The 27,762-nt window shown below is 37.2% G+C and overlaps 1 protein-coding gene across 6 annotated transcripts in view; it reads left to right on the top strand.

Moving 5' to 3' along the window:
- Nucleotides 1–27,762, top strand: part of LOC136881988 (zinc finger protein interacting with ribonucleoprotein K) — a 97,424-nt gene that overhangs the window by 38,730 nt on the left and 30,932 nt on the right. For 2 of the 6 annotated variants that reach the window (XM_068229511.1, XM_068229509.1), the window contains exon 1: nt 25,278–25,751. The exons of 3 other annotated variants lie outside the window; for them this stretch is intronic. In XM_068229511.1, coding sequence (XP_068085612.1) covers nt 25,749–25,751 — 3 coding nt within the window. In that variant the 5' untranslated portion in view covers nt 25,278–25,748. Of the gene's footprint in view, nt 1–22,677; nt 22,902–25,277; nt 25,752–27,762 lie in introns of those variants that run through there. One more of the 6 variants, XM_067154464.2, reaches the window with a different exon arrangement.

Below are 27,762 nucleotides of genomic sequence, written 5' to 3'. Positions count from 1 at the left end.
CTATTATTTCTCCCGATTTTAGCTGTTTTTTGGTGAACATCAGATATTTGTTTTCAAATCCCGCTGTTTCAGCTTTTTTTACGCCAGTGGCCGGAAGTCTTTCGCTCATTGGCCGCTTTCAAACGAAATATCGACGTTTATTAATGCGCGAAATGTGCGCGAATGTGCGATGTTTTTCGACGCGTATATCGACTGTCAATCTCTCGTTCTCGCGTGCTATTTTTCGTGTTCGTTCACATCAGTCTAGACGATTCTAGAGACTAGTCGTTATATACGGAGTCTTTTTTAGTAATTTAGTGACAGGATTTCAATGATAATGACTAGTGACTTTTCTAGAGATTTTAGGAGCCATTTGGAGAAAATTCTGACTAATTTTATCTCAATATAAATAGAGAGTTTTGTCTGCACATTGCTCAGAATTAAAAAAGAATATCTCCGTACCGGCCGTGACCGCAGTAACAAGGCGAAATGCAAGTTTTAATTTTCCGTAATTTCTGTCTGTATGCATATATGTCTTTATGTACATATGTACGCCCATCACGAGAAAACGGCCGAAGAGAATTTAATGAAAATCGGTATATAAAGTCCGGGAATAGGTTGCTACAATCTAGGCCATAAATAATTTTATTCACGCCGAGTGAAATGGTAGTTTAGGGGAAGGCCTAAGATGTAATTCTCAAATATTTCTATTTTTTTTATTGGCCCTGTTGATAAATACTATATAACTAAAGTTATATATTATTAAATTTCGTATCGTTTGTCTTACACATTTTTATCGTACCGGCCATGATAAGTGATATTCATGAATTTGGATTTTTGTTGCTAAGCCCATATAAGCGCCGATGTACGAGAAAATGGGAGAACAGAATTTATTGAAAATCGGTATGTTATGTCGGGGAATAAGGAACTACAGTCTATGCTATACAGAATTTTATTCACCGTGTTCGAAATGGTAGTTTAGGGGAAGGTGCCAGAAATTTAATTTTTGATTACCTATCTTAGTCTATCGAAAATTACTGAGTAACTAAGTAATAGAGAATACAATTTCCGATTATTTATGTCTTATTCAGTTTTAGTGTACCGACTAAAATGAAATTAAATTGTGAAAATGGTTATAAGAATGAGAAAAAAGTCTTGAAGGAACGATCGCTGGAATAATAACACAAGAGGGAGTCATGAAAGAAAGGAGGACTCGCTTTACATTAGATGCTCCAATATCACAGAGTCAGAAGAAAACTAAATGTGAAGGCCTGCAGTATAGAAAGCTCATAAAATTGATCAACAATAACATTACATTGGCCATTGTTTGATGTGATGTGCTTTGTGTATTCTTCTGCCATTTATCTCCGATAGATGGGATTACTGCTGCGTACTGTTATTGAGTATAACAGCCTGCCTGAATATTTGCGGAAAGTAACAGGGAAGTTAGATCTCGCTCTTCTTTAGCATGCTATTCCTCTGGTTCATAAATTTTCTGATACTACTGGTACGTAGCACACTGGATCAGCATAGTATTCCAGCTATTCAATCCCTACTCTGGGGCAGTGATTGGAATGAGCAGTGTGCACACTTAAACGGAATAAACACAGGAGTGTTCACGGCTGTCTGCGTCCTGGTCATTGTAGCTCTGGAACTTTGAACTGTTAGATTGACACCGTGTTATTTTTGTTAAAAGTAAGAAAATGTGCTGTTTTTCATTTTTTTTTGAATATTTCATATGACAACGTTGCTTTTAATCGCAACATTCGTACTGACGTCATTGTAATGACCTATGTTGACACTTCAGTTGGGAAAACTGTAAGGTCAGTCTTTCTGAGAATTCCGTAGCAAAGCACGAGTACATCAGCTAGTTATTTGATACAGATAGTATTGCGCTTCGCATAATCGCACGGAAGCTTGATGCAATATATTAATCTATGCATTTGCTAAGTAATGGCATCTAAGTGCATGACTGATTCACATGTGTGGATCATGCATTCATGCTATTTTTTGGAAATATTATCAGAGACCGATCATCTCACTCACATACTTCCTGTGAGGGAATAGAGATGTGTAATTTTTAGCATTGTAGCTTCGTATAGCAACAGTCGGGCTTTGAGACAATAAGTGTTATAAATATATCATAGTGCTGTACTGTGCTAGACGTAGAATAAACAGTTTTGACCAATAATGTATCTCCTGATTTCTCCTGATTTTTCCTGATTTTCATATCAAAATCTCCTGATTTTTGGTTTTGTAAAGTTGGCAGATATGCATAAAAGGACCCGATTATTTACATTGTTATATTTACTACTGTCCGTGCTACAAATTTAGGATGGGGTCGTTAAGCGACTCATCTTGTTACAGAAGGTAACCAAGTCTAATCAAATTATTCCCATTTTTCCCATCACGATAACATTTCCCAAATATTATTTACATTAGGTACTCATCTTAGTTTCTTGGTATTCCATTACAGCTTTGCAGATGAGAGGCTCCTTTCGGCCCCTCTCTGCATTTTACTCCTCCATTCTTGATGGCGTAGTTCCACAAATGATTTCCTGGCACATTACCATTTTACACTAATACCTTAATTATCACAATAATTTACCATTGACAAGGTTAACACTGAACGTTTTTTATAAAACAAATTAATACCCTAGACCCAAATTTTTAATATTTTACACTGTTTTAAGCTTCGTCCAATTACCGCACAATGGACATGGACACGTACGGCGGTGTGTCAAATTCTACGCCCGTCGCGATTTATGTCGTCCGACGCGATACGTCTGTTTCATACGGCCCTCTTGAGGTGTTCATGTTATCGGTTCGATATTCCAAAGTACAGGCTATTATTCCCTCAAAGTACTGTTCGTCACACAGTATGTTATTTACGCACTTATTGCGGTGCAATTTATATTACTTACTCTTACAATGCAATTAACTGATTTCACTATGATATTTATAACTGACAAACACTGTCCTAAGTTAACTATTTCCAGTTCATGTTGCTTGAGCACGATCACATTTTATAAGTACTGGCGGATGCTCGCGCCATTAAATGTTGAGTTACTGTACGCCCGACGGATTTGAAGTCGGCTGCGAAACGACGGTTCAGCTCCAGAGATTCACTTCAAGTGTGGTGGCGAGTATCCCTTGCGCTCGTATATATGGATGAAGCTTTCCCTCGCGGAATCATTGGGGTGGATTTTTAATATCGGTACGTGCACTCCGAATTGGACGTTAAAATTTATATCAAATTAATCCACTCCGTTAGCATATTTGCTGGATTAAATATGAACTCCTAACGATCACAGATTTAGGAGATACGGATGGATTTAGCTCCTCACATTTCGCGCCTTTGGAAGCATCCCTTACAACGTGGTCTTCGTCCACCCAATGACATTCAAGCTGTCTGGTTTCCAAGAAATCCAGCCTTCAATTTATTTAATTTGCCAATAATTATTGATTATTTTTCCATGCGTGACATCTAATAAATTCATTACATCGATCCGTGTACTCACAATAATTTATTACTGATTACTTTTGTAGTTACGAGAATATCTCATCCATCATTCCTTAAGATGGTATCCCTGGGTCTTCCATCAACTTTTATCGATTGGCCGGCAAGCGGTCACGTGATTTAAATCTCCACCTGCCCGAACCTAGGCTAGCGAATGTCCTCGCAACCGCTGTAGTTTTCCATGACGTCACGGGAATCTCCATCCGCCAAAAGTATCCCAGCGCATTACTCATGTTGCGAGCTTCCTTTGTGTCACCTATCCCTTTCTCTTTCTGACCAAGACTTATTTGTGGACTTGTATTTTCCCTGGTCGCCAACTAATGAGATCCCCTGCTGTGAAGTAGCTAAATGTTGTTGTGTCGAGCTAATCCGTCAGGCTCCAGTCTGTCGTCCTTCCTTCACTCATATTTTGACATTACACAGATGAAATATTTTCAACTACACTTCTGTATTTCAATAAATGTACCATATATTATTTTATCAATCAAATCATGACTGACTATGGGCCTAAGTCACTCGGGTTCATCATATCTCGAAAATAATCATTAAGTTTACATTTTTCATTTACCCTCTTTTTAACATGTTATAACTTGTCTATTGCATTTCCAAAATAGTATGACAGTATCTTATCCCGGAAATTTATGGTTAAAGGTGTTATTTAACAGCAATCAGTGCTATGGTCAAAAAATGGTTCGTCACATCAGCAATAGTCTCAGATTCTGGAACAGATTTAAGGTTTTGGTAGTAGTCATGATAAACTTGTGGAATATTCATCAGTTCCTGTAAATATTTCAGTTTTGCAGGATTTATAGCCCTTTGGACCATGATATTTGAGGGTAAATGTCTCACAACTAAGCGAAGGTGTACCAGGTAATTTTTTTTCTATTATCCACAGAATCATAACTCTCAATTTTACCATAGCTATGCTTAAAAAAGAGCTTGAAAGGTTGATTTTTTAGTTACTTTTAAACAAGTAATCTGGCTCGGCAGTACCTATTGACCAGATTCTCTCACTATTTTTGTTTGGACTTTATCGAGAAGAAGTATTGCTGTGGTAAGTATATCAGTTGTCAATTTGATAACACTGAAAGGATTTTTAACTAGTTTTCTTAACTATTGATCAGGAATATAAATATAAGACACTCGCCTCTTTCTTTTCTCAATGAGACCAGAGTTGCGGTCACATGGCAAAACCGGGCTAGCTGGCCGTGCGGTTAGGGGCGCACAGCTGTGAGCTTGCATCCGGGAGATATTGGGTTAGAACCCCACTGTCGGCAGGCCTTAAGATGGTTTTCTGTGGTTTCCCATTTTCACACCAGGCAAATGCTGGGGCTGTACCTTAATTAAGGCCACGGCCACTTCATTCCCACTCCTAGCCTTTTCCTGTCCCATCGTCACCATAAGTCCTATCTGTGTCGTTGTGAGGTAAAACAAATTCTTAAAAAAACCACATGGTAAAAATGTATGTCCGGGTACCAAATAATGACTGGACTGAGCTGGAAAAGTGTTGGTGTGAGCTCGAGCAAATGCCAGGTTTTCATCGCTACATTTACTTGGGCGATTGCTATGACGTCCTCTTTTGTCCACTTTCAATAAGTAAATAATGAATGTGGTATTTAATAAAAATCTTGGGTTGTATTGTAAAACACTCAAAAATTTCCAGTAATGTGAATTTACTGCTTTACCTAGTGGTACATAATAAAAGTGAAACATGCAAGCTTACCTGAAGGGACCCTTGTTTTTTCTGTTGAATTACTCAAGACATTCACCCACTGCTTATACCGAAGATGTCAGTTGCAGCAGTGGGTTAGCCCGTTCTTGACATTTCAGATAGTTCAAATCCAGAAATGCAAGAACATTCGCATTTTGTATTTAAGCTAATATGATCCCTGGAGGATAGCCGAATATCACAAAAGATAGCTCTCATATCCGACAACAGATAGCAGTGCATAACTCAAATATTTTAATTTTGAGGGTCAACCCGTTTTTCCGAGCATGTCTTCAGTTGAAGGTTCAGAGCACATATTTATATAGTAAGCAAAGGGGTTAAGTTATTGCCTCGACAATCACTGCAAGGGAAATGATACCAGAGAATTTTGTCATTCTTGCACAAACATTTTGATATATATTTGTTGTGGATATTGACTCTAATACTGGCAGCCTTGAAGGGATCACTGTCTATACAGTACTCTCTATACATTTATATTAAGAGTGGTATAATGTGATACTGTAACAGTTTAAACCTACAGTGTGTAAGTTGTTACTGGGCTGAGTGGCTCAGACAGTTAAGGTGCTGGCTTTCTGACTCTAATTTGGTAGGTGGTGTTTGAAGGTGCTCAAATATATCTGCCTCATGTGGGTAGATTTTCTGGTGCAGAAAAGAACTCCTTCGCAACAAAATTCCAGCACCTTGGGTTCTTCAAAAACCAGCAAAATTATTTAGTGTGAAGTAAAGACAATAACAGTATTGTTATTGTTTAAGTTCTTGTAAAAGAACACTTCAGTGTAATCGCTGTATTTGTCATTTCTGGCAGCCTCCTCCTGGGGTAGTATATGTATACAGTAATGCCTTATTATTCGCATTCTCACTTGCATGTTTTTGCTATAACATGATTGAATACAATATACATAATTATATAAAAGAATTAAAATATGAGGATTGGGGCAAAAGTCACGGCAACTATTTTTTTCTTGTAGTTATGTGAATGGATCACAAATGTATATGTGTCGTGTGGAAGATCTGCAGGCATAGTGTGTATGCAGAACAACAGATGGCTCTGTGATAGCTGGTAGTAGCGCAGCGAGTGCTGTGAAATCAGTTAGTTGGTGAGTGTCATGCGAGATGGAAGTAACCCGTGTTGAGCAGCATGCTTACTTCAAAATAGCCATTCTCCGAGGGTGAAATGTGATGGAATGTCACATGAATTACTGGAAGCCCTCAGGAATAATACCCTGTCAAACCGTACAGTAACACGGTGGGTAGGAAAGTTTCAGCAAGGACGTGTGTCAACCAGCGATGAGCAACGTTCGGGACGACCTGTCAGTGTGCGGACGAACATGGCACGTGCCGTCATGGAGGAGCTCCTGGATGAAGAGAGACGATGGACTGTACTGGAGTTAGAGAGGGCAAGTGGCATTGAGAAACGCACCGTCTACAGGATATTGCGTAATGAGTTGCAACTGCACAAAATTTCATCGCGGTGGGTACCGCTTGCACTGACAGAAATTCAGAGATGGGTGCGCTATGCAATATGTTCCGACCAGCTTGCACACTGGCAACAGGGTGGCTATCAATTCTTGTCACGAATAATTGCCATAGATGAATTTTGGGCCAGGGCACATGAACCAGAACTGAAACATCAGTCCGCGGAGTGGCGACATTCTGGATCACCAACGAGGCAGAAGGTCCGTCAGAATCCTTCCCCAGTCAGATTGATGGTGATCGTCTCGTATGATGTCAGGGGTGTCATTGTTTGCCACTTTTTTCCACATGGCAGGACAGTGACTGCACAGTACTACAGGGACTTCCTGGTGTGACAGGTACACCGTGGCATTCAGGAGAAATGTCTGGATATTCTGGACAGTGCAATAATCCTGCACGACAATGCAAAACCACATAAAGCAGAGTGTGTAGGGCAGCTACTGCGATGTTGGGGATGGGAAGAATTGGAGCACCCACTGTACTCTCTCGACATTTCGCCCTGTGACTTTGATCTCATTCGAAAGATTATGGAACCACTATGTGGTAGGTGGTTTGCAAGACAAGAGGACATTGCTAATGCTGTGCGCCGATAGGTGACCCGATTCACATGTGGTGCAGCAAATGCTGAGGCAGATGATATTCAGCGCCTCCCACATCGTTGGCAACGTTTGGTGTCAGTAGCAGGGGACTACTTTGAGGGTCTTTAGGCCCAGGTTTGTCATGTCAACTTCATGTGTACTTTGTTGTCATTCTTTTGCACCTGGAAGGCCATATTGCCCTGTATATTACCATAATAAATTAGTGTGTTACAATATTTCAGTGCTATTCATTGTCCACACATGTAGTTAACACCTTGTTCTTTCGTCTGTATATGTCACATTTTCCAACCGGACTGGTATCTTCAAGGGAAAAAAAAAAGTTGCCATGACTTTTGCCCGAACACTCGTATGCAAGCTTCAGTGGTAAGTAATGTGTGGCTGCTGAATGTGGTGTGCATTAGTAATTTCTTGCCATTGTACTCTCGGTTTCCAGGGCAGCTGCCACTGTTGATCAGTGGTGGTGCTTGTCCTCCGGATCCCAAGATAGCGGGTTCAAACCTGGCAAAGGTAGTTGAATTTTTGAAGGGCAGTAAAAAGCCCTTGCGGCACTCTATGTCATATGATGGCATCATGAAAAATTATCTCTGGTGACACATTTAATGTTTACCCAACAAAATTCATTAAAACTCAGCCACAGATGCCCAAGAGAGATTCAGTTTACGCTGCCATCTAGTAGGCCTAGAGTAAAAATGGAACATCGAAATTGATGAGCAGACAGCCAGATGGCATCAGATGAAAATTTCTGCACACAATAGCTGAGGCCATATGATTGTTATTATTATTATTATTATGATTATTATTATCATCATCATTATTATTATTATATATGTTGTGTTTTGCATCGTACCCTGTTTTTGAAATATTTTGAAAGAAATAAAATTAAAGATGGGATTAGTTAATGTTTTATTTGTACAGGCAGCATATCTTGTTCCCAACCTACAATGGTAGGTAACAACAGAAAAACAAAGAAACAAGAGGATGCTACAGCTTACTAATGATCTTGAGAGGTGTAACGTGTTTGGAAAGGACCAACCAAAGGAGAGGAGAACAGGTGGCAGATACATTTTTATGGTATACTAAGGAAAACATAACTTCACTGAAAATATCTATAAACAGTGCATGACAAAGAGGAAAACAGGTTCAGATAAATTGAAAGGGGTGAAGTGGTAGTACAAAAAAATTGTAGACTATGTCTTAAGGTGGCATCTGGGTAGGCAGACTGCCATATTTTGAAGGTTTTAAAAAATGTTGAAAATATTAGGTAGTTTGCAATTGTAACACATTTATATCATCAGAAAATTAAAAGTGTCTATTCTGCAGAATAAAAAGTTGTATTAAGATCTATTTAATACTTTTCACATTACACATTTTCCAATGGTATGCCTTTTGCAACAACAAAAAATCTGACAACTAAGTCCTACACATAATGATCTTGAGTGTGGAATAGTTTGAAGCATTCAGGGTTGTAAAGTGCTACAGAACATATTGGATACCACCAACATGTCTCTTTTCTTGTTACTTTCCCATTTTCCGTTTTTCATTTATCTGCACAGGCTTTGCAAGTGCATCCAAATCACCAAGAGTACCCAGCAAATGTGAATCAGTCCCTGCCTATGAATTATATTGCTTGCATCACTTTGTTCTAATTGAATCTCCAGTTATATGAAGATCATGAAACATTAGCTAAATAAACTACAAACTGCAAAATCATACCTGGTGGAATATCATAGAATAAGTTATAAATATCTTCATCACTAACATGAAGTTCAACATCAGGGTCTAGACCTGAATCATCTACATCTTCTTCTGAACCACTGTCATAAAAAATCTCTTCTAAAATCCGTAAAATTCCACTTTCATTCAATGTTCCAATCATGATAGCAGAAGCAAAACATAGTCTAAACACTTCACATGATGTAAACGAAACTCTGAAAGCACGCACCTTGAAGGCTGGAAGCCTGGAGTATAGAAGCAAACTTGAGCAAAAATAAGCTACTATAAGTTCGAGAAAACGACAGAGGACACGAATGCACGGTATAACTGTTATAAATTTTCTTTAAAATGGTATGTATATTTTCTGCCTGATTAAGGTCCTGGCTGTATTGGCAATATTACAAATACGCGGGCCCGAGTTAGCCTCGAGCGCAGTCAGTCTGCGCTGTTACCCCACCCCGATACGCACTCGGGCTCGGTCTCCTATTTTTAAATGCTTACTCCTTTCAGTATGTACATGTCAATGCCTTGATGTAGTAGATAACACATTTAGTAAACCTTTCATTCAAAACTTCACACTTAACTATTAGTTACAAATTATCATTCGTCAGACCCTAGGCTGATACTCTTATGTTGTTAGTTACTGGTAACTTGTAATAAATAATGCTTCCAATGAAAACAAATGTACTGAGAAGGTTCTTTGAAAATGTAGGAAAGTTAATTCAAGCAAGAATATAATAATTTAACAAGAGATAACAACAACAAAAGTGTCAGATAATTAATGCACAAAAAATTAACAAAGAAGGAAAACCAAAATAATTAATTTAAAATGAAATTCCTGAATCTCATAAATAACATGAAAAATTGCAAGACTTCACCAAGACTTTAACAAAGATGACATGGCCACCTAAACCATACACAAACTCTCAATGAACCCAGAAATGACAACAATTGTAGACATCAGTGAGAAAGAAAGAAGAAAGAGCTTAGATACTGAGGTGACATTAATGAACGTAGGTTTCCTTGGCTCATTGTATTAAAATAATTAATTAAATATGATTATCTGGACTAAAGCCACTTATTTATTACTAAAAATGCCAAGCTTTCTGCCAAATTACATTGGCTTTCATTAGGGCACGGAAGGTCTGCCTGCATCTGACATTGCTCATAGAAATTCCTCAAAAAATGTGGAAGTCAAGACTATACTATCCATGACCCCCCCACTAACTGGACTTGGGTATCATTGCACTGTGTTGTGTTGATTGGGAGTGAAATTACAGATTCCCCACCCTCTGTCAATAGTTTCTGGAGTGCATTACACTCTGCCATGGTGGTGTTATGCGTGTATTTATGGAGTACAGGTCTCCACATGTTTGATAATTTGAGCCGTCTTCCCTGTTGAAGTTATTTGGGCACAACTCTGTTTATTCCCTCACAAGAATAGAACCTTTTGGAAGTGTGATTGTTAAAGAGGATTTGATGGTCTGTATTGTAGAAAAATTCAACTATATAGTGGACTGACTTACAGCATTTTCTGTGGAGGATGAAACAATAACATTCTTGACTGAACTGATGTGTTCATTCATTGTGGTGTTAATAAGCCTTTATGTCATGCGAATATATGAGTGACCACAATCACATGGAACTTCATAGATGCCCGGTGTTTCAAGAGATGGTTTTTCTTTGACGGGTTGAAACTCGAATCTGTTTTTACCAGTTGAAGAAAAATGGAAGGTATGTCTCATATGACCTATATATCTTCTCTGAGTTCTTTCCTCCTAGATCACTAAAATCTGGCTATTATTTCTGTAAGTTCACTTCATGAACACCATCCGTATTGAACTGCGAATGTTGCTTTTCTCCACCATCTATAAGAATGGTCCATTCTCTACTGTAAGAACATGGAACTCATTTTGCAGCTTTTAAAACACATTCCTATGTGCTGACCTTGTTTCATTATTTGACGTGCTTCAAGAGATGAACCATTTAACACACTTGAGACTTATGATCACCTAATTTCCAATGGTTGTTTTAACCTTAAGCAGTAAGAAATGAGTTTTTAACACAATGCACAGCATATTCATCCCAGGATTTTTGATTTCATACAGAGAAGAATTCCTAGTTTAATTTGATATTTGTGTATTTGTATAATGTCCATTTCAATTGATCTGTAGAAGCCTTTTAATGTCATTTTGTGTATGTACATACAGATTAATTTGGTTTTTTATACCCTGAATATTCCATGTCAGTACAGTTAAATTACAACAGTTATTCAATTTGAAATATGAACATCAGTTTGTTAATGGGTCTGCCCTGTCAATATATATTATAACCTCATTCATTTAATTAGTCATCAATCATACATATTTTGAGAGAAGTTGATTCTTTTCCTCAGCAAAAATAACACCATAAGCAAAATCTTCTTATCATCTAAGAACGTTTATCATTGATTACAATTATAATATTAATTGTTCCAAATCTTACTCTTACCACTTAAACTTTTTTATGTTCCCTAAAAGTTGCTGCATGTGTTCTTGCTGAAAACTCACTTTAAATGTTTTTATAAGATGGCAACAATATTATATGGATGAAGTCAAATACTGAAAATATAATGTTAATCCATGATATTGATTGCTTGAAGTTATTTGAAAACTTGTAATTCATCTATAATGATAAAGTGATCTCCTTCATATTTTCGGCTACCAACGTCTGGTAACATTAAAATGTACTGCCCCTCTTATGTACTGAACATAGAGCAACCTCATTCTATAAAAAAGTCTAGCCCAATTCAAAACAAAACTGATCCACCAATTCTGCTGTCTCCTTGAAATATGATGAGTGTGCCAGGTAGACATTCTTCTTATTTCTAAAATTAGAAGAAAATCTTGTCAAAAATATCATAATTGAAACCTGATTCAGTTTAGGCTCGGAGCTATTACCATGGGAGGAAAAACGCTCACTGTAATCAGACGTGAAGTTAACTCCTTTTCTCTAATTTTCTGAAATAACAGCTTCATATTAGTAGTCATGCTATCGCAGTTTATTAAAAAATAATTTCTACCATGAGAGAAAAATTTCACTTTTAATCAAACTTGAAGCTAACTCCTCTACTCTAATTTCTGAAATAATAGCTTCATATTATGTAGTAGTCACTCTATCACAGTTTTTAAAGGAATAATTTCTTCCATATCTCTATATCACTGTTTTAAAAATTATTTCACACATCAACTTCTTGCCTAAATCATTGATGTGGAGACCATGTGCAATGCGGTATTTTTTCATGTACATTCAAAATCCACTAACATTGCATTTCTAAAATGTTTACAAAGTTAACTATTTCCCTGTTAGTATTTTCTACTTCCTTATTTACATTTGACCAAGAAACACAACCATACATGTGAGGAACAGTATTTGACTAATTGACTGAAAAAAATATGTTTTAAGTATAGAACAGGTACATATCAAAGTAAATCTGTACTTACTTGGTTGTGCTCCATTGTTTATTGCTATTAATAGGAAGTCTTTTATATATTTCAGTGCAGGGAAGGCTGTTGTTCTTACTGGAATAACTGAAGAAGCACGGAAGATATTCGAATGTTCAATTTGTGGAAAAGTTTTCGAGGAGTTCATTCAGTTGAGAGAACATGTGAATACCCACAGTAAAATTAAACAGTTCGCCTGTTTAATATGCGGTAAAACCTTCAATAACTCAAGAAACTTAGCAAAACATACAAAAGTACACACGGATTGTAGGCCGTACCATTGTTCTGTTTGTGGAAATGCATTTAAAAGTTCCTCGAACCTACGTTATCATATGAAGAAACATACAGATTTTAGACCTTTCTCCTGTTCTATTTGTAGTAGGAGTTTTAAATGTTCAATAGTCCTGAGACGGCATGAGAAAACTCACCAAAATGACAGGCCCTTTTCATGTTCTACCTGCGGAGGTACTTTCAAAAGATTGTCGTACCTGAGATCACACGAACTTTTACACGCTGAAATTAGGCCTTTCCTCTGCTCTGCATGTGGCAAGTCATTCAGGACTACAGGAGAACTAAAATATCATAATAAAATTCATGTCGGTGTTACGCCGTACCTTTGTGACATTTGTGGCAGAGGGTTTGTACATGCACATAATCTTAGGGATCATAAATACGAACATACAGGTTTAAACGGACATAAATGCTCTACCTGCGGTAAAGAATTCACTAAGCTATATAATTTGAACAGACATGAATTGCTTCATAGTGACACTTTTTCGTTTTCTTGTACAACATGTGGAAAGCCCTTTAGAAGTAGGGATCATCTCCAAAAACATTCCTTAACGCATGTAGCTGAGAAATGCTATTCTTGTGACATTTGTGGAAGGGCATTCAAGATGAAACATACTCTGAGAAAACATATTCCAACTCACATGAAGAGCTGATGTTTTACGTTTAGTAATTGCGAAATGATATTCCAATCTCCACCAAACTTAGATCATCGCTTTCTGGGCATCACAGCATGTCATGCAAGAAGTGCTTCATACCCTGTATAGAGATCATCACACTCAGTAGACATATACAGTGACCACTTTTACCCTAACCATAATAATATACGGTAGCTTTTATTATTTTATGAGTAATCCCGTTATTTAGGAGTGAAGTTACTTGCCTATGTATAGTTTGTCAGGTGAGACAACATACTGAGTTAATAACAAATAATAACAAGAATGGAAATTCTAAGTTTCTATGGAGGGAATTAGATATTATTCACCAATAGAGCATATCGAAAATCAAATCAAGAATTGGCTGTATGGCTTTCCAGACGTTTGCTCCATTAACGAGAGCAAACTCCTGAAAAGCCATACATCAAATTTTTGATCTGACAAATAATAACAAGATTATGAAACTAAATTACTGTATTCAATTTCATAATATAATGTGCCTCAATACAGTTTAAGCATTGAAACACAGTCAGTCAAAGTGCCTTCCATTACAGAACAGTCTTCTTTGATTTATGCCAAATGACTTTAAGATATCTCCCACAAATTGATACATTTTTCCTTGAACTCCAAAGAGTAGGTCATCAACAACAAAGTTCTGATCACCCAAACATGCATGATATTTCTTCTTCAAGAAAAGAATGCAATCTTCATAAATATTGTTTTTCCTTGCAAAATATTCTTCTTGATCAACATTATTTGTTTCATAATTGATTGTAGGGTCAACAATGTCCAAGAAAATGTTTGCTCCTGATCCTTACAAATGGCCTAAAATAGTAAATATATACTCTTTTCTGTGCATTTTTTCATATATGGGTTTTCAGTATGGATTTTTGTACCGGGAGTGTCTTGGGACATGTCTGGATCACCTGGATGAAGTCATATGATATCCTTCATCGACCCATGTATATCTATGTGGTATCATACAGATAACACCTGGTGTAGGCAGATAATTGTTTGGCGAGGGATTTTTTTGTGTTGCATCTAGTGATATTTTACAGGAACAGGACTCAAGTACTTGTTTCATTGTTTCTTTCTTCTTTATCTACCTTTTGCGAAGGGATGACCAATTCATTTAACTGTCATCATCAGGAACCCATCAAAAATTTGTGTAGTTAACAATGAGTTTCCAAATGACTGTACTTTCAGACATCAGATTCATCTTTTCTGACATATATTACAGGCTGCTGGTTATTTCTTGACATGTGACACTCCTCTTCCTTGCTGTGGCATTATTGGCCAGTCATCAAATGACTTCAATCTCAACATTTGGCAAAAATTCTTTACTGTTTTTTAAAATGTGGTGAATGCATTTTTTAGATCAAGTTATAGCTGAACTGCTGATCATTGCTAAAAGCATGCTAGAATACAGAATTTTTGGATTTTGTTGCTACTTGAAAGCATTCTTGCAGAGCTTCTCGTTGCCATTTCTTTTCTTTTTTGAACCTGCTTTACATCGCACTGACACAGATAGGTCTTATCGTGACGATGGGATAAGAAAAGTCTAGGAGTGGGAAATAGTCGACCATGGTGTAAATTTAGGTACAGTCCCAGCGTTTACCTGGTGTGAAAATGGGAAACCACAGAAAACAATATTCAGAGCTGCTGACAGTGGGGTTTGAACCCATCATCTTCTGGATTTATGCTCACAGCTTTGCGCCCCTAACTACATGGCTAACTCGGCTGGTCACTTGCATTTTACTCAGCCAAGTCTATGCATCATATGTGGCTCATAGAACATGTTGCCACTGGTCTGGTCGAGAAGTCTCATAATATGATTGGCAGTTAACCATATGATTATATCTAGGTCCTCAAGGATAGAGAACAGTATTTAGATTAGTTGCATTTTCTATAATGGGTAAACAAGGTAAGGTATGTTCAATGATAATATTGGGCTTATTGTTCTGCGTTAGCAGTGATTGTTTACGTAATTCTTCCCAGTTTTTTCAGAAAGGTACAAGACATCTTTTTTGAACAGAAGTTCATAATTGTCAGTGAAAGTATTTCATTCTTGAAATTGATGAAATGGTGGCTCCCAAACTGTGGTATAAATTGCTCTTTACTAGGTTGCTGTGATTTATTGGTACTCCTCAACTTTTTCTGCCACCAGTTTCTGGCCCTATGAAAATGTGATTTTTTGTCGTGTTAATTGGTTGAATAGCTGAGCGTCCTATGCAACTGGTGCAGCCTGATCAATCCAAATCCTGTGAGGCAGACAGGCTCAGTGTTCTCACTCAAAATGTCACCAGGGTGAGTTACAATATTAGGACCACAGGTATATTGTAAATTATGTTAATAACCAGATTTATACTTAAGATTAAATTGGTTCACCTTATGGCATGCATAATCAACTAGTTAAATTTTTTGGATTGCTGATTTGCTATTTTTACCTGAAGTCATGCATTTGAGAGATTGTGGGTTTTAATCCCACTTTTTAGCAGCCTTGAAGATGGTTTGCCATTTTTACACCAGGCAAATGCTGGGGCTATACTTTAATTAAGGCCATGGCTGCTTCCTTTCTACTCCTAGCCCTTTCATATCACCATGAGACCCATCTGTGTTGGTGTGATGTAAAGCCTGTTAAAAAATCTGAATGGAGTCTTTCTAACATAACCCTGGATTACTAAGCTTTTGTCTGGAAGATAGGAAACTTAAAAGGGTCCACCTTTTCAATACAAAAATGTTATAGTTTATTTACAACATATATTTACACTTGGAACTAGTTTCGACGCTGTTTGGCGTCATCTTCAGCCAAAATGTGGGAAATAGGCTAGCATGTAGACATTTATATTATACAAGGCGTTACATTAAACAATACACATCTTACGAGGAGATAAAAACAGGGAGGAATATAGAAACAAATGAATCGTTGGGAAAGCAAAAGTTATACATATTTAAAGTAACCTTAACTACACATCTTGCAGTGCGAAAATATTCGCCTTGAATGATTCCTGAATACATAACGCACGCGCGCACACTTCTGAAGAGCCAGCAGGCAGGAAAATGTAAGGTGAAATCTTAAGAGTTCTTCTGAGAAGAGTTCATCATTTTTCTATGTTCCGACTAACTAATGAAGTCTCCCTTGAGTTCCTGATAAACATACACAACAGGAAATTCTCCTTCACTCTCAACAATAGCTCTAAAGACCAACGGTAAATTGTATTTTAATACTATGCAGAGACATGAAAGCATGATTTTGAACATGATATAACTTATTCAATTAACCACCCTTTTAAGTTTCCTATCTTCCATTCTCAGTTCAGTACGGACAAAAATGAAATTCTTAGATTTATAAAAAACTTTTGTCTGCCAGAGGACTCATGCGGATATTAGTAGCCTCCCCTTCTGCCTACTGTAAAGATATTTGCCTCACTTTATCTATAGCTTTCTTTGTCCTCTGAGATACGAATGCTTAGTGACAACGTTACTTTTATATTTTATACGTAGTTGAGCAGTTATTATTTTTTTATTCATTCGTTTACTCTGCATATTCTAAAAATAAACAATAGCTTATTGCACACTATGACCACAAGTACTTCCATTATTGACATCTGAATATATAATTTCATTGTTACATTCTCATTAGCTGTAAGGAATGTAAACATGGATAATTGGTTTACCCCCGTCTCACTGGCTGAAGACCTTTTGAAACTACCATACTCTCTGACAGTTGTAGAGAATGGTTGCCTAGTTGTATTTCCTCTTAAAACAGTAATCACCACCACAATCTCTGACAGTTGTAGGAAGAATAAGAAAAAATAAAGACGAGGTACCTCCTGAGCTCCTTGAAGTGAAGAAGTGAAAAATTGGCACGTTAGTGTTTTGTTTTGATGGACCAAAACTCTTATATCGTAAAAACCAAAGCAGGTGAAAGTTGTTGTTCTGCTATCCACTACTCACAAGGACAAAGAAATAAGAGATAGTAGTGGTAAACCTGCAGCAATTGCATTTTATAATGAAACAAATGGTGCAACAGACTCTTTTGTACAAATGTGTTGCAGCATGTACTGCAGTAGAATAACACATCACTGGGCTCTGTGTATATTATTTATTATGGTAAATATGTTGTTAATGAATGGATATATTTTGTTCTGCCACAACATCCTCCGAAAGGGAGAAAAGGTATCTCGATAAGGGCATTTGCACAGCAGTTTAGCGGTGACCTGATTAGACCTCACATCCAGCTCCGCCTTACGCAACCGAATTTGCAGCGGTCATTACATGGTATGATCTGGAAGATTCTCAATGAGAATCATATGGTACACAGGCCAGATCAAGCAGAACTTGGCAAAAAGAAAATATGTGCATTTTATCCCTTGAAGCTATGAAGGATGACACGGTTTTGTTGTACTGTTTGCTATCGAGCCATGTGAGGTGACCACCGATCAACAACATGTGCTGAGTGTTGAAATGACACGAGTTTGTGGAAAATAGAAAATATCTGTATGTACATAGAATGTATTACGTTCTGGGTTAGTTATTAAGTTTTAAATAAAGTAATTGTAAGAGTTATAGAATGTTTTTTTCGTAGTCTCGTAGACGAATGTTTAGTGATAGCGTACTTGATAGAAGAGCTTAGTAATCTAGGGTTAACACATTCACTCCCATGGATGCCTTAAGGCATTTGAAAGCTGCCTATGCGCGGGATGGTATCTGAGTTAAGGTGTGTAAGGTTGCACAATGTAAATGTTTTGAATTTAGACCTAAATTTGTGGATAGTCTTGCAAGGGGACATTCGCTACTCATCACCACTGATTTCACTCATATGTATAGAACATGTAGGGCTTGGTTAGAAATGAAAGTACCCAAAGTGGGAACTCCAGATGGCCAAGCGTATAGAAAATAAAATTAAAAATAAAAATAAAAATGGTGACGCGGCTCACGCCACTTACATTAGTGCACATGCCGAGCAGTAGTTGGCATAGCAGTAAGAGCTTGGAGTAGTAATTTGATGGTCGTGGGTTCGTCTCGCCGTGTGGAGACTGCTTTTTTCTGTCAAATTTTATATTATTATTTACAAATGCTGGACTGGAGGTTTAAAGCATCCGCTGAGGAGCTGGTAGTGAACGTTCTTAAAGGAGATATGTATATAACAGCTGACTTTTAAGTTTATATCATACTTGTGGAATAAAATTGTTTTCTGTGTGTAAATGACCTATTTCATCAAATGCATCTTAGAAAGCTACATAATCTTTATTAGTAGATTTTGCATTTCAATGGCAACAAGAATTTTATCTTGATTTTATGAAATTCTGTTGAAAGGAACAAATCCATGCGGATTCATATTTAGTTCTAATTGAACTTTTAATTGGAGATGTTGAACTATTCTGTTATCTTCCTGATTACAAAATAAATTGTTATAAAATGCTGGCAGGATAGTTATTTATCTATTCTTTCACCTTGTAAATTAAAACTGTTTTTACCTTCTCTAAATTTCTCTAGTATATGGTGAGTTACATCATAATATGAATGAATAAACCTATATTGTGATAAATTTGGAGCTCTCTGAGTGTCCAAAACATGCTTTTCATTGCTTTCTGAGATTTATTCCAGAAATCTCAGATATATTTTCCTTAACATCATTAGCTACAATATCTTGTGTGACTTTTCATTAGTTCAGCCAAATATATTCCAAAAACTGTCCTATATTTCACTTAGTGCCACTTGAGACTTTTTCAGGTTATCTGCACTGAATGAATCACTATTCTCCAAATTCTTACAAAAATTATACTAAGCAATGTGATACTTTCATCTACCTTAGTTTCTTTATCTTTGTGTGTTGGAAAATCTTTGAAGGTTACATAAGGTCTAAGATTTATAGTTGTGGTCTGTTCGCAGTGTGTCCTCATTCAGTAGTAACAAGTGGCAGCGTGTTTCAGACCCTCTAATTTAGAGTTAGATTCACACTGAAATGTGAGAAAACTAGGAATTTTGCTGATAAAATTATCATAACTGAAAGATGGATGCTGACAGTGAAATTCCTGAAATCGTCTTCTAGCTTCAGATTGAAATTCTAGTTTTATCTTGAAGTTAAGCGGCTGGTTAATACATAAGCTGCTAACTTGTAGGGACTTGTCTATTCTGTTTTAGTATAATTTCAATTTCATTTTATTTGATTGTAGAGCATGCCTAAAATGTAAATGTACATGTAACTCATGGGCAGGACTTAAACCTGAGCCATACAAAGGACAAATATGATTCGTCATAATTAGGGAATTAACTGTAGGACATAAGCTGCCATTGTTAATGAAAGTTGCTTTATTTGGAAATTCCTTCCATAAATTGTAGATTTATAGCAACAGTCATTATTTCTGGCAATGTAGATGTTTATCCCTCTTTAACCCTTTCCCACAGACTATCTTTGACTCACTGTCTGACAAAACCCAGAGTAATCATTTGCTTGTCAGGTATAGTTGTGGAGTACCTTAACTAAATAATTTTTTCTGTAAAAACCGCTTAAGGTATCAGTTTCAAATTTAAAAAAAAAAGGGAAAATACACTATAGTTATTCTAAATTATACAATGAGATCACCTCATTACATGCAGGAACCCCTCAGTAGAATGATACATTAAGAAGCATCCAGTATGGTGCATAATGTCAAATTGCTCGACCTGATGGAACTCTCATTTTCTTAGTAATGCAGAGAACACAGGAATTCACTCTGAATCCCCAATTTATTTCATTTTTGGGATCCATCGGATGAAAATACATAGATAGCAAATCATACTGCCTCTCGGACACACAAATGATATAAACTATTTTTCCCGGAATAGGATTGGAAGATAAAGTGACATTAGTTGGAATATTATGTAATTATGTAGAGGCACGTAGCCAGAAACAGAATTAACAGGAGGATTAAAACTGATAATTATTTTTTTGTCCAGGTATGCCTAATGTTTTAAAAGGAGGTGAAACCTGAATGAACATTTCCTGTCAGGTGCAATATATTGTATTTCAATTTCCCTCAGATTCATCTTCTGTCCCAATTGCTTCACATACCATTTTTATTATCATACCTACAACTTCAAACTCACTACCATTGCATTTGTCAACGCATTAGCCTAATTTGTAACCACGGCCGACTGGATCCCTCACTGTGCTCCTTATACCGGCCTTGATAATCGCTTGTGGAGCCCAGCAAAAAGCTGTAATTGGAAAGTTTCACCATAATGCCGCTGGAGCGCTGGCCTACTACTCACTGACAGGAAGATGAATACCACAAATTGCCGCATTTCCATTTTTATTTATGTTATTTTGCTGTTGTAATTGTTGCCAATGTGTTCGCAATAAAGTGCTTGTTGGCTTGATAATTTGAGCTGATAGTTATGCGCTAGTGTGTTTAATTTTTTATTGTGTAGTGTGGTGATTATATTTTTAAAATTGTGTTTACAACTCTTGGAATTTGTGACATTATTGTGCGCTTTATGTACTTCGTGCAGAAATTTTCTGCAAACAAGAACAAATGTAATGAGTGGCTCAAAGTGTTTTCTTGCTGTAACTTCGTCCTAAACAAGAATTTTAATTTATGCGCTAATTCATTCTTTTAATGGTGTAGTGATTTGCTTTTCTTTAACTGTGTTTGGAAATATGGGAATATGTATCGCTGTGTGCCTTTTTGTATTTCGAACAAGAAAAAAGAGCAAAATTACACTATAATTTCACGAATTCTCTGTAGACCAGGACAAAACTACGTGGTGGCTCAAAGCAGTTAGCAATTTCATATTAGTTTTCCGTTTCTATTTCGGGTATTTATCTTCTTTCTTTCTTAATATGTTTACCCCTCCAGGGTTGGGTTTTCCCTCAGACTCAGCGAGGGATCCCACCTCTACCACCTCAAGGGTAGTGTCCTGGAGCGTGAGACTTCGGGTCGGAGCTACAACTGGGGAGGATGTTGAGTACCTCGCCCAGGTAGCCTCACCTGCTATGCTGAACAGGGGCCTTGCGGGGGGATGGGAAAATTGAAAGGGATAGACAAGGAAGAGGGAAGGAAGCGGCCATGACTTTAAGTTAGGTACCATCCCGGCATTTGCCTGGAGGAGAAGTGGGAAACCACGAAAAACCACTTCCAGGATGGCCGAGGTTGGAATCAAATCCACCTCTACTCAGTTGCCCTCCCAAGGCTGAGTGGACCCCGTTCCAGCCCTCGTACCACTTTTCAAATTTCGTGGCAGAGCCGGGAATCGAATCCGGGCTTCCGGCGGTGGCAGCTAATCACACTAACCACTACACCACAGAGGCGGATGCAACAGTTTACTAACGGAGAATACCGGAGGGAGCGCTGCACTCGCACTACCGATTGCAATCATAGGAGCAACTGCTCCGTTCCCAGGTCTATTATGTGGCTCCTCGTGGAAAGCTTATTAGTAGTCTAATGCGACTTAAGCAGGTTTTTCCAACCAGTGTTTCTTGTTTGCTATGTAATCCTTCTGCTGATATAATTAAAGTTCTAAATACGTTTTTGGATGAAGCAAATATTGTGTTATAAAATTCTCTGTGGTGTCTATTGGATCGTATTCAAATACTTCTGATTCCATTGGGGTGGTTCATATTTTTGGAGGAATCAGTGACAGTGACATAGTGGCATATAGTGGTGTGAGTCCCTTCATAATGACGACTATTCATGGATTGAAGTGTTCATTTGTATCAGTGTTACTCAGCAATTAAGGGATTGTAGACTGGGTGAAATTACTTCGATATAAAGCCCAAAAATCATCATCACCAACAATAACAACAACAACCATAACACACCTGCAAACAAAGATGGCTATGATAAATATATCCACCTACTTCATGAGTAATTAATACCAATATTACCCATGAAATTACCATAAATCGTATATTTCAGGAACTGAAAATATCTAAATGGAAAGCTGATCACATGTGAGTAATTTTCAATGTATTATTATTATTATTATTATTATTATTATGATTATTATGATTATTATTATTATTATTATTATTATTATTATTATTATTATTATTATTATTATTATTATTATTATTATTATTTCCAGTCTCCTACTTCTTTACCACTGCCGTGCATAGCTTGAAGCATTTATCATTTTAGAAACATGCTAAAAGTATATTCCTTTTAGCCAATTTTTCTGAAAGAAAAGAAAGGTTTTTGCTTTGAACTGGGCGTCATGGTATTGTGTACTTGCGGAGCAGCTTACCAGGCAATGGGGCACCTGTGCTCGTGTACGTTTGCTGTTTAAACCTGGCAAAGAGCTATATTATCCTCAACCAGATAGAAAGTAAACTGTATGGTGGCTAACGTGTCTGCTATAGCGCTCTGGGTTGTGCCAAGGTGAAATAGTAACGCCATAGATAAACCTCAATTGATTAATCCTTCTGGCTCGGGGACCAGCTATTTATCATCTTCAACAAAATATATCGTCCTATAGGTAGGGACTCATCCTCACAGACGCGCAGGGCGCCTAAGGAGGCCAACTCGTGAGACCTCCACTGGGCTTTTCCCAAGGCCTACTTTATTGTGGTTATTATTATTATTATTATTATTATTATTATTATTATTATTATTATTATTATTATTATTATTATTATAAGAGACAAATCACATCACAACAGTGGCCAATGTAATGTAATGTTATTGTCGATCAGTTTTATGAGCTTCCAATATTGTAGGACTTCACATAATAATAATAATAATAATAATAATAATAATAATAATAATAATAATAATAATAATAATAATAATAATGTAATAGCTGTAGTACGTGTTGTTGATGTGGTAATTACTTAGCATGTGTATGATTATATTTTTTGTCCACCCCTCATGCTATTCCCCAGATTCTGAGGTGCATAAGTGAACATGCCTCTCCCTGTCAGTGGCTTGTTGTGACGTACTCGCTTTCTTGCTCACTGTGGCCTTTTGCAGTTTCATATTGTTTTGTATTATTGCTGATCTTGATTGGATCTATTTCTTCCAGTATAAAAGAAAGCCAAGTATTAGGTTCCGATATTGTAGGCCTTCGCATCTAGTTTTCTTTTGACTGTGATATTAGGGCATCCAATGTCCTTTTTCCTCCCTTCATTATGTTTTGTCATTTTGATAGTCATCTTTACAGTTTTCCTTGCTGTTGCTAGCTCTAGTGTCCGTCATTGACGAGACAATCAAATAGCATTTGCAAAGTTATCTAACTCCCTGGCTACTTTCCGTGTATATTCAGTCATACTGTTTTATTCAGAATGCAGCAGAAATCCCATCGATCAGAGATGAGTGGGAGCACAAGAGACAAATCACATCACAACAGTGCCAATGTAATGTAATGTTATTGTCGATCAGTTTTATGAGCTTTCAATATTGTAGGACTTCACATTTAGTTTTTTTTAGGACTCTGTGATATTAGTAATAATAATAATAATAATAACTTAAATGTTTCCACCTTTTCAATACAATATATTCACAAGATTACAAAATTATACGGTACTAGTTTCGACCCATCTAGGGGTCATCATCAGCCGTACTTTGCTCCAATACGGCTGATGATGACCCCTAGATGGGTCGAAACTAGTACCGTATAATTTTGTAATCTTGTGAATATATTGTATTGAAAAGGTGGAAACATTTAAGTTATTATTATTATTATTATTACTTATATATTGTTCAATACGGACCAAAAACATGAAATTCATAACCATCTGTGATATTAGGGCAACTAATGTAAAGGAAGTTCTTCCTTCTTTTGTGACCCCCTCACGTCTTATTCTTCAAACGATCATTCCTTTACGATTATTTCTCATTTTTTATAATCATCTTCACAACCCTTCAATTCAGAGAGACTTGGGTTTGATTTTCGTTCTTGCCAGAGATTTTTGCCTGGGTGTCTACGTTTGTCTTAATACACACTTCTCACTTCTTCATTTACACCCAACACACCACACTACCAACCACTACTGAAGCATGCAATAATTGAATACGTCTCTCCACAGAGGTTTGATATCAGGAAGGGCATCCGGTTTAACAGAACCAATACAGCATGTACAATGGAGATCATTCCTGCAACATCACTAGAGTGTTGGAAGAGTTAATGAAAATATCTGATTAAAGATAATGTAGTTCTACATCTCAAAATGAATGGGTTCATGTTCGATCATGCTCTTATAGTGGAACAAGGCCAGAATTCGCCTGCACAGCTATGACTACGGGACCTCCTGGGTAGGAGGTGTTTCTGGTGTGGAGAACTTAAAGATACTGAAGAATTTTCGCCTTTTATTTTCTATCTCTTCACTTTCTTTCAACTCCCGCCTGTACTTTACTGGCATCCATTTAACCTATTTTATACGTAGTTATTCCACTTCCATATTTGCAAACTATACTAATTTTACTTACCTGTTATAAATTCCTGGCAGCAGTGATCTTCAATTCCGTAGTCCATCAGCTTATCCACTTAGCTAACATGTTACTCGATAGTTTCAGGTGTAAACGATGTATATATAGATACATATCGTCACAGCCGGGAGGAAACCTCCTATGTGAAATATTTTAGCTTAGAACTTTGGCCGGTAAGGTTCTGTCATCTAAGGTGCAATATTGTGTGAATAAAGTCAAGGCATTCTCGCTCTTCATAATGTATGTGCTGCGGGTCAGTATATCTCCAAAAATATTATCACGAAGGAGGTTTTGTCCCGACAACGACGATATAGTACATTACCAGTAACACAGATGGCATCGCAAAGTAATTAATATTTACCCCAAAAGATGACTCTGTTGTCTCTCTTTGTACTCTGTTGCCAACTTAACTTCTACGAGGAACAAAATTAGACCTACATCAAACTCAAATCATGAGTTTCATTACCAGCAGTGTCATTACTGTTTGAAGATGGAGTACACCTAGACGAAAACAAACCAATCATGCGTCCAGCTCTGTAACGGTTGTCATTATTGTTTTGAGAGGAAGGATAACTAGACGAAAACAATCGAGTCATGTGTCCAGCTATGTTATAGTCGTGATTACTGTCTTAAGAGGAAATAGGCCTATAACTAGGCGAAAACTATCAAGTTGTGTGGTCAGCTCTGTCATAGTCGTGATTATTGTTCTAAGAGGAAGTATTACTAGACAGAAACAATCGAGTCGGGTGTCCAGCTCTGTGATAGTTGTGATAATTGTTTTAAGACGAAGTACAACTAGCCAAAACTGCTGCATCCCTACTGGTAATTATTATTTTAAGAGGAAGTACACCTATGCAAAAACAAGAAGTCCATCTTCTGTTCACTCCTGTGCCAACTTATGGTGAGTACCCATAAATTCATATCCTGTCTCAGTGATTGCAATATACTTGTATGTATAGTGTTGCTTTCCCATTTGTGATCACCATAAGTGTACTTCCAACAACAGTCACTCAATTAGCAATGCTGTTGCACCTAACCTAACCTAACCTAACCTGTCACTACCAGTGGTTTTTTGTGAATCACAACCTAACCTATTACTATCAGTGGTTTTCAGTGGATAACAACCTAACCTATCACTATCAGTGCTTTTCAGTGGATCACAACCTAACCTGTTACTATCAGTGGTCTTTGGTGGATCACCACCTAACCTGTCACTATCATTGTTTTTCGGTGGATCACCCCGTTCAGTTAGCAATTCTGTAGCACCTAACCAAACCTAACGTGACATTACCAGTGGTTTTTGGTGGATAACAACCTAACCTGTCACAATCAGTGCTTTTCGGTGGATCACAACCTAACCTGTCACTATCAGTGGCCTTCAGTGGATCAAAAACTAACCTGTCACTGTCAGTGTTTTTGGTGGATCACAACCTAACCTGTCACTATAAGTGGTCTTTGGTGGATCACAGCCTAACCTGTCACTAATGTTCTACAAGAACATCCTCAGATTCTATCAAATCACTTAAAAACAAGCTTATATATATGTACAGTATTGTTTACGTAGCGTAAACTTGTCAATGATAGAGAGATTAGTGATAACATGAAACAGTAATGACAAAAAATAAATATATACAATTATTAATATAGTGTTTGGTGACAACGGACTTAACATCGACAGTCTAGATAACTACGTAAGTTATTCATTATATTACGAATGTTGTAGTCATGTCCATGTATGTTTGTAAACAGTAACCAAACATTGTAGTTTGTTCTACTCCAATCAAGAGACCAGTTGATCGATTGCTCCTTGCGTGTCCCATTTAGAGTGTTGCAACTTGGTTGCAAGAACATTTCCAGAAGTCAGTATTTCTAGACTGTTTACCGAACAGTATATACAGTATATCGAGCTGACAGGTCGATAGTCATTTATTGTTGGACTCAGAGTCAGTGTTGGTCTCTGTGGTGAAGACAGAGTCAGTCAGTCAGTGAGACAGTACAGTAAGAGAATGTAGATTGTGGTATAGAGTGAGTTAAGCTTTATTTGTCATAATCGACTTGAGTGAGAGGGTAGTCAGTCTTGCCTTGTGATGGCAAAGTGAATAATCAGTGACCGAGCTCGATAGCTGCAGTTGCTTAAGTGCGGCCAGTATCCAGTAATCGGAAGATAGTGGGTTCAAGCCTCACTGTCGGCAGCCCTGAAGATGGTTTCCCGTGGTTTCCCATTTTCACACCAGGCAAATGCCGGGGCTGTACCTTAATTAAGGGCATGGCCGCTTCCTTTCAATTCCTAGGCCTTTCCTATCCCATCGGCGCCGTACGACATATCTGTGTCGGTGCAGCGTAAAGCAAATAGCATGAGAATAATGAGTGTGTGGACTTGTTGATATCTGTACTTCACAGAATCAAAAGTAAATGGCTTCAGTGTATTTCCCTTAATAGTGTAGTGTTGTGTATAATTGTGTGTTATTAAGGAATAGATGTAGTGACAATAAAGCAGGTTCATGCAAGGAAGTGAACATACCTCGTGTGATATTTGTTTACACCAAAATAAAACTGCATTGAGAATATCAAGACTCATATCTCTTCTCTTTTCAATTCAGTTAAGCTGAGATTACATCATGTCAACTTAAAAACATGTTTGTTTACATAGGCCAACATACTTCATTATGTTTGGTAGGATTGTCTGTTCAGGTTATTTCAATATACAGCATTGTGCATAAGTCTGGTTCTATAATCTATCATAATTTTCCTTCCAGGATTTTAAAATCAAGATGAAATGTGTACATCAAATATATAAACACATTGAAATTCAGTAAAACGTGAAAGAGATTTCAACCATAACACCACATCACCGTAGTTATGGACCAACAATTGCAGCAGCCAAATATGAATATCTGGTCCCATAACTGAAA

Source organism: Anabrus simplex, chromosome 10, assembly GCF_040414725.1.
Source record: "Anabrus simplex isolate iqAnaSimp1 chromosome 10, ASM4041472v1, whole genome shotgun sequence".
NCBI lineage: Eukaryota > Metazoa > Arthropoda > Insecta > Orthoptera > Tettigoniidae > Anabrus > Anabrus simplex.
Note: the sequence above shows the minus strand (reverse complement) of the source record. Positions and strands in the feature narration are given on the sequence as shown.